Source organism: Phacochoerus africanus, chromosome 2, assembly GCF_016906955.1.
Source record: "Phacochoerus africanus isolate WHEZ1 chromosome 2, ROS_Pafr_v1, whole genome shotgun sequence".
In the NCBI taxonomy this organism is placed as follows: Eukaryota; Metazoa; Chordata; class Mammalia; order Artiodactyla; family Suidae; genus Phacochoerus; species Phacochoerus africanus.
The window spans coordinates 188,691,858-188,699,516 of NC_062545.1; the positions used below are offsets into that span (position 1 = coordinate 188,691,858).

Below are 7,659 nucleotides of genomic sequence, written 5' to 3' on the forward strand. Positions count from 1 at the left end.
TCAGCCATGTAGTAGCAAGCTGACTACATGGGCCCTTTCTATGCTAGAAGAGTAATTCATTCTAACGGGAACAGAAACATTCCAAACTGAATTTGCCTCTCCTCAGAGGAAGTGTTTGTTCCTTTGGCACAGGATTCCATGTATCACACATCAGACCAAGAGAACCCATTTTACAGCAAAGGTTGTAATCATGGGCCATATCACAAACCATACCATCCAGAACCTGCCAGTCTTATAGAGCACTGGAAGAGCCTACTGAAGGTATAGCTGAAGTACCAGTTCAGAGACAATACTCTATAAAGATAGAGCACTAACCACAAAGATGCAGTATACATTCTGAATTAAAAACCTTTATATGATGCTGGGTTCCCAAAAGGAAAAACACATGAGCCTGGGAACATGGAGTAAAAGCAGAAGTGGCCCTACTTATCATGACTCCCAATTTGTTCTTGCTATTCCTATAATTCTAAGGTCTACAAGGTTAAAGGTCTTGATCTCCAAAACGGGAATATTTTGTCTCAGAAAATAATAAAAGTCCTAGTAAACTATAAGTGCTGCTTGGGCAGTTGGCTATATATATCCAGGGAATAAAAAGCAAGAAGAGGAGTGACAATCTGGCAGGGTAACTTAACATTATCATTAGAAGGCAGGGCTGCTACTACACAGTGGGTGAAGAGAATAATATGTCTGACACACAGATCTCCTTGTTGGATCTTGTGATATTCCCTTGACCAAGTCTGAAAGTACACAGATAGGTGTAGCAATTCTGGCCTAAGAAGAGTAAGGTATGGTAACTGGTTAGAGCCCCAAGAGCGAGTTAGAATGGAGAGCATAGAAAGGAAACAGTAAGTATCAGTTGCAACCTGAGACCATGTACAGGTTGCAAGGGGCTGTAGTTCATCCATCCCACTAACCACCTTCTAATTTTACTCCAGGAAAAGAACCCCAAATGGAGTGCTGGAGGAGCTACTCCCCAAATATGTATGAAGACACAGGGTCTAGTGGCACAGGGGTGAGCTGTGGTGGACACAGCGATGTGTCATCCAGATCTCCCTTCAAGAAGGAAACTTGCAGTAGCTGCCAGAGGTGCTGTCAGCACAGAGCTTTCACCTGGCAGTATTTTCAGGGATTCCCTTAACTACAGAGAGCCACTTCACTCAATATCATACTTTTCCCAGTGTAGTCTATACCCACTCACTAAGATGGGCATATAAAGGCCTGAACACTTTGGTAAAAAGTAGGACAACTTTGACAGGTCATTTTAGTTCCAGAACTTCCCATAGGGGCCATCACCACTGCACTGGGCCTGCACTGCACTGCTTAGGCCCAAACCTGCTTCTTTATCCTGCCCTTTCACATATATTCAGCCCAAGGGTTCTTCCTAATAAATATTCTGCACACTAAAGTCTGTCTCAAAGTCTACTACTCTGAGAAAAATTGCAACTGTAGTAGTCTAGTCAAGAGATGCTATTGACTCAGATGAAAGTGGCAGTGGAGGAGATACTATGATATAGTCAGGTTCATGAAATGTTAGAGGATAAACTCGTACAAAGTGCTGATAAACTGGATGTAGGGAGAAATTTTAAAAGGAAATCATGATTACTCATAGATTTTGCATCCTGAAAAGTGTGTGAATGGTGAGTGGTACCATTTACTGACACTGGGGAAGGAGATGGAAAAGGGAATGGGGACACAAAAACTCTCTTCTGCATACACTGTGTTCAAGAAGGCTATTAGACATGAAAGTGAAAATGTAGAGCACATAGAAAAATAAGTTTGTATTACAAGGAAGAAACTGGCACTAGATATAATTTTATAGTTGTTTAAAACCTCAAAACTGAATGAGATCATCTAAGGTGAAGGGCATGCCAACATTTGGAGATGAGGAGGAACGAGATCTAACAAAAGGGACAAAGTAGGAGAGACCAGTAAATGAGAAGGAAAAATTAGGAGAAAATAGTGTCCTGGAAACAAAATGAAGGTTTTATCCTCAGAAGCAAATAAATTATCACAAGAGTTTAAGATAAATCAGCTCCTGACTCCTATGGAAAAGAAGTTTCAAAAAAGCAAAAAACAAAAAACCTTTTCTGCTGATTAAACCAAATAAATCCTAATAACTAATTTTTCTAATACTTAACACTGCTGCAAAGACAGTTACAATCAGAAAAAGATTAACAAATTATAAGATTTCCAAATGACCAAGTCTTCCTAATAGAATTCTCAAAGACACCTATAAACAATTACCCCAAAATTCTTTTAGAATTTCACAAACCTGACAAAGGGACATCCTAACCTCTATCTTTCTATAGTAATTAAGAGCAAAAATGAGCAAAACAAAAACAAAAAACTAAGCATGCATTCCAGGCTAGGATATTACATTAAGTTCAACTTTACATAATTCCATTACTGGGCTGATCTGTTAAACCAATTTCATAGTCTTTACAAACGCTACCTATTGTAATAAAACATGGGATCTGTGGTCATTTTCTATTAAAACTTAAGATCTCAAGCTCTTGTGCAGGAACATAAATCCCTAATTTAACATTTTTTTCCTTGAGAAAATCCAACCAAACTTTTACATTTTCTTATAGTACCGTTCCAAAAAATAGATCCAATAAAATGTTACAGCCACCCATAAACTTGAAGAAACTATATTTTCCCCTAGCCTGGATTAAAAAAAAAAAAGAAAAAAGGCTCAGAGGATTTCAAAGAAAAGTATTTCTATGTTCTGTTACACCAACTAATAGGTCCTAAAACCTGTAATATATATGGTGCTTTTGTTAAGTTCATTATGCATACCACTGCCAAACTAATCATTAAAACGCTGTTCCCTTTTAGTCAGAAACTTCCCTAAGCAATTCCTAATTCCTAAAACTCTGAAGTTCACGCTCTTAGTATTAAGTCTTTTAAGTTCTTATATTATACTACTTAAACAAATTTCTTTGCACCTAAAAATGAACAGGTACACTTCCACCAGCCTATACTAGTCTTCTCTTCAAATCCATGTTACTCCTGTCACCAGGTAATTCACCCCACAAGGATACTCCTTCTCCAATAATTCAATCACATTTATATAATTATTCAAAGACCATTTCCTCCTTTAAGGTTTCTTTCCCTACATGATTTCCACTGATTTCTTCACTCTTAACCCCATGAGGCTTAAAAATTCAAGTCCCACACAGAAAAATATAGCACTGCCATTTTCATTTATTATGTTTTGGTAACTTTTGTAAGTTTCACTCTTTTCCACACTGGCAAGGGCAGGATTTGTCATACATTTCTCTTGATTTCCAGCTGTGGTCAACAGAATAATGTTGCACATGCCACAATAAATCAAACACTTGTTATTAGGGCCATGGCCAAATCTCCCACAGAGGATCCTGAAAATCAAGACTTGCCTGGAGTTCTCTTGTGGCTCAGCAGGTTAAGGATCCAGCACTGTCACTGCAGCAGCTCAGGTTGCTATGTGGTATGGATTCAATCCCTGGCCCAGGAACTTCCATGGGCCACAAGTGCAGCCAAAAAAAAAAAAAAACTTGCCCCATGCATCCAAAACCAAACAGGCAAGACTATTAACTTCCACTCCAGAAATAAAGAACAGACATTCTGGAGTTCCCGTCATGGCACAGCAGAAATGAATCCTTCTAGGAACCATGAGGTTGCAGGTTCGACCCCTGGCCTTACTCAATGGGTTAAGGATCCGGCATTGCCATTGCTGTGGCGTAGGTTGGCAGCGATAGCTCCAATTTGATCCCTAGCCTGAGAACCTCCATATGCTGTGGGTGCATTCCTAAAAAAATACAAAACAAAACAAACAAAAAAACACAGGCATTCTATGGTGCTATAAATACGAGATCCTAACAAATCAAATATGTGCTTTATGCAATTCTGGCACTGGAAATAAATGAATTTCACTACATTTGGCTTGTCCTTTTTAGCCACATTTGATTTGATTCTCATGAGACTCTCTGTATGGCATGGTAAACTTGAAGGAATTACATTTATTGAACATTGATTCTTTTGAAAAGCACTACAAATGTTTTACTCTGTTTCAAGCTAGCAAAATGGTATTTATTCTATCCAGTGGAAAGGTGGAAAGATAAAGTACATACGAGATAACTAAGGGACTCAGCAACAAGCATGCTAGGAGCATCTTTTGTTTCGGTGTTTGATCTTCACCCCTGGCTCCAGACACAGACCTTCTAAAACTCTTGTAATTTCCTGAGTGGTGAGGTTGATGGGAGTGGCTTACACAGAACTCCTAAATCCCTTGGAATCTCCTGGGTGATAGGAGCATCTTTTGTTCTACTGAAGTAACTCAGTGGGCTTCTGAATGGGGGCTGGTCACCAGAAAGATCAAGCATGATTAGAAGCTTGGAACTTTCAGCTCCATCCCCTATACTATGATGGGAAAAGGAGAAGGGTTAGAGATTGAGTTAATAATTGATTATCCCTATGTGATGAGACCTCCATAAAAATCCCTAAAATGTGAGGTTCAGAGAACTTCCAGGTTGCTGAACACACCAAGGTGCTGAATGGGTGGCATACCCAAGGAGTATATGGAATTGCTGCACTCCTTTCCCATAACCTGCCTTAAGCGTTTCTCCCATCTGGTTGTTTCTGACTTGTATTTTTGATATTAAATCAGTAATCTAGTTAGTAAACTGTTTCCCCAAGTTCTGTGAGCTGTTCTAGCAAATTACTGAACCCCAAGGCAGGAGGGGGGTGGTGGTCATGAGAACCTCCAATTTATAGCTGGTCAGTGAGAAGCAAAGGTAACAACCTGGACTGCAACTGGTAACTGAAGTGGGGGCATTCTTGTGGGAATGAGTCCTTAACTTGTGGGATCTGATGCTAATTCCAGCAGATAGTAGCAGAATTAAAGTGAATTCCAGGACACCCAGTCAGCATCTGTTGGACAAATGAACTGAATTATGGGGGATAAAATCCCCACACATCCCCTTCACAGAAGTGAAGTAATACTAAGAGTAGTGGTAGAGTGCTGAGAAAAGAGGTTTTTAGGGTTTCAATGTGGAGAAAGGAAAGCACAATTCGATTTACTGCTGCATTAAAATCAGGCTGCATAAAACTAAGTAGATAAAACTAAATACATCCTGACTTCTGTTTTCCATAGTTTCCCAGCTGTGACTAAGAAAGGGAAGAAAGAGCAAAAGGCACACCCCCTGACTTGTCCTACAACCTTGGTCCTAAGACAACAGCAACAGGAAGTGACTGCTTTGACTTAAGTTTGTTTTTTGTTTTTTGTTTTTTTTTTCCTTCTCCCTCTTAAGCAAAGAGACCAACTTTTCACTTACGGATGAAAATTATTAGAAGTAGAGTCCACGATAGGGCTGAAAAGATAAATACATTTCTTAATCATAACTATTAGCATATAATTGTTACTAACATAATATGCTTTAAATTTCAATGAAGCAACAAGCTACATCTGATCAAGAAAGAGAAAGTCACATGCATTAAGATTCATACGGTCACTCTATGAATCTTCTGGACACAGGGCCTCTATTATCTCTGGTAAGTAAACATTACCTGCTATCTCCTAACTGGAGTCACTGAGTTAACTTAAACCCTAATTTAGTTTAACTACTTTATACTAAATGGCAAGAGCCTAGAAAGCAAAATATAGTATATATATTTCTCTACCTTGTCTCCTTCCTCCATAGGGGTAGGGAGCAGAAAACAAATATATTTTCAAGGAAGTTACATGGACTCATGTCAAACATTTTTTTTTTTAAGACATAATGTGGTCCAAAACACAACTGGTAATGTCAAGCAGTATTCATAAGCTCAAAGGTTAATGACTTATTTACTGCAGGACAAGACAACAGTTTTCTTTCAATGGCTGGCTAGTCATGTATTCATCAAATTAAAGATTTCAACTTCATAGACCCTTTTCTACCTTTACAAAAATGTGAAAAATAAAACGAGGAACTACAGAACTACTTAATATCTTGCTCAAGAACACAGAGTAAAAGCTTTTAGCAAAAAGAATTTCTCCATGCTCCTATGTCAATCAATAAGCACAATTCTGGAATAATAGAAATTAAAGTGTATACTTCCTTACACTTAAATCAGAGAAAGACAATATTTCCAAATTCTTTCTTATAATTATACTCCTTCGCTCACAAAATACTATCTTAACATAATTTATCATAACAACAGCATATATTATACCTCAACAAATGCGTTTTGGATCCAAAAGCTGACAGAAACCCAAAATATAGTTAACACTAACCAATGAAAAATTGCCAGTTGTTACAGAAACTGTGGCATTCAAATTTTAAGCCAAAAAAGAAAAACAAAACGACAAAACAAAACCTGCTGAATTTGAACGCGGAAAAAAAAAGGATCCAATTTTCACTTCTGGAGATATTCTCTATTGTCGGCTGCAGCCTCCTCAATTATTACTTACACTTTTGTTATTCAATACGAAGCACAAGCACACACAAAAAGGGTCCTTCCTTCCTGTTCCTCCACATCCGTTTTCATTTCTTTCACAAGAGGAATCCCTTATACGTTTCATCGTTTGGTGGTCCCATTACAATTTTTCTATTCTATTTTCTCAAACAGCACAGCTTCTAATATTGGATTTCCCTAAATTGAATTTTAAGTTTTAGAGACTGAAAACGGTCCAGGAAACAAATTAGCATCACTGTCTCAGGTGTTAAGGATTCTCTAGTTAGCGATCGGGGCGGGGGGGGGGGGCGTTAATAGTGCATTTCAATTCCTCAAGACCTGAACCCAAATGTTAATCTTAGTGTTGCCTTCCTTCGGTCGGAAGGATTTAGGAGGCCTTTATTGCCCTAAAAAATACCACAGCCTTTCAAAGGAAGGGTAAACTGTCAGGCCTGTGAGTGCCACTTCTAATACCGGCTAACGGAGTCATTACTCCACCACGAGAAACCCCCAATAGTCCCAATCTGAAGGGGGTGGGTGGCGGGAGCTAGACTATTACGCGGGGATCCTACAATCGGGCTCGCCCGACTTGGATCACGCTCCTCTTCCCGTGCCCTGAGTCAGCCCTTCCCATCCGACTGCCGAGCTCATCTTCCTTCGCCCAAACCCGCGAAGCCGCCGTCCAGCAGGGTGGACAAAGCCAACCCTCCTGGGTTGGGACTTCGGGCTCGCTCCCCTGCCCACCTCCCCACCCCGACCCCCAGGCCACCCCTCCCCCATTCCACGCTCCGCCCGCGCTGCCACCAGAGCCGCCACCCCACCACTTCGCATTCACACCTTCCTTCGGAGGGCTGCTCCCGGGCAGCGGCGACCGCCTGATCCTCTGCCCACCCACCTCACTGCCTGCACCCCGGGCCTGCGACTCCCTGAAGAGCCGGGGGGACCCACCTCGAAGAGCTCGGCCGTCGTGGCCATGCCGGCCGGCTGAGAGGCTCGTCTCGCAGTGGATGCCGTCTCCTCTTCACATACTGCGCCTCAGCGGCGCCGGGCACAGGTTTCTGCTGGGGTCGCCAGCTCCGGCTCCCGGCCGCCGCGGACTGCCCTGCTCTGCTCAGAGCCCAGGCGGGGCCGTACTGCGGCCATGAAGCGAAGCCGCAGACTCCTGTCAGCGGCCTCCTGGCGCCGCCCGCGCCGCTCCCATTGTCTCCGCCTCGTACGCCGGAAGTGGAGCTGCGCGAGCCCGGG

At 41.5% G+C, this 7,659-nt stretch overlaps 1 protein-coding gene across 3 annotated transcripts in view; it reads right to left on the bottom strand.

The window, feature by feature from the left end:
* Positions 1 to 7,638, bottom strand: part of EXOC5 (exocyst complex component 5) — a 52,678-nt gene extending 45,040 nt beyond the window's left edge. For all 3 annotated transcript variants that reach the window (XR_007133196.1, XR_007133195.1, XM_047767432.1), the window contains exon 1: positions 7,363 to 7,638. Coding sequence is in view for 1 of the 3 variants with exons in the window: in XM_047767432.1 (XP_047623388.1) it covers positions 7,363 to 7,389 (27 nt within the window). In the remaining 2 variants the exon portion in view is untranslated. The remainder of the gene's footprint in view (positions 1 to 7,362) is intronic.
* Positions 7,639 to 7,659: the final 21 nt, after the last annotated feature.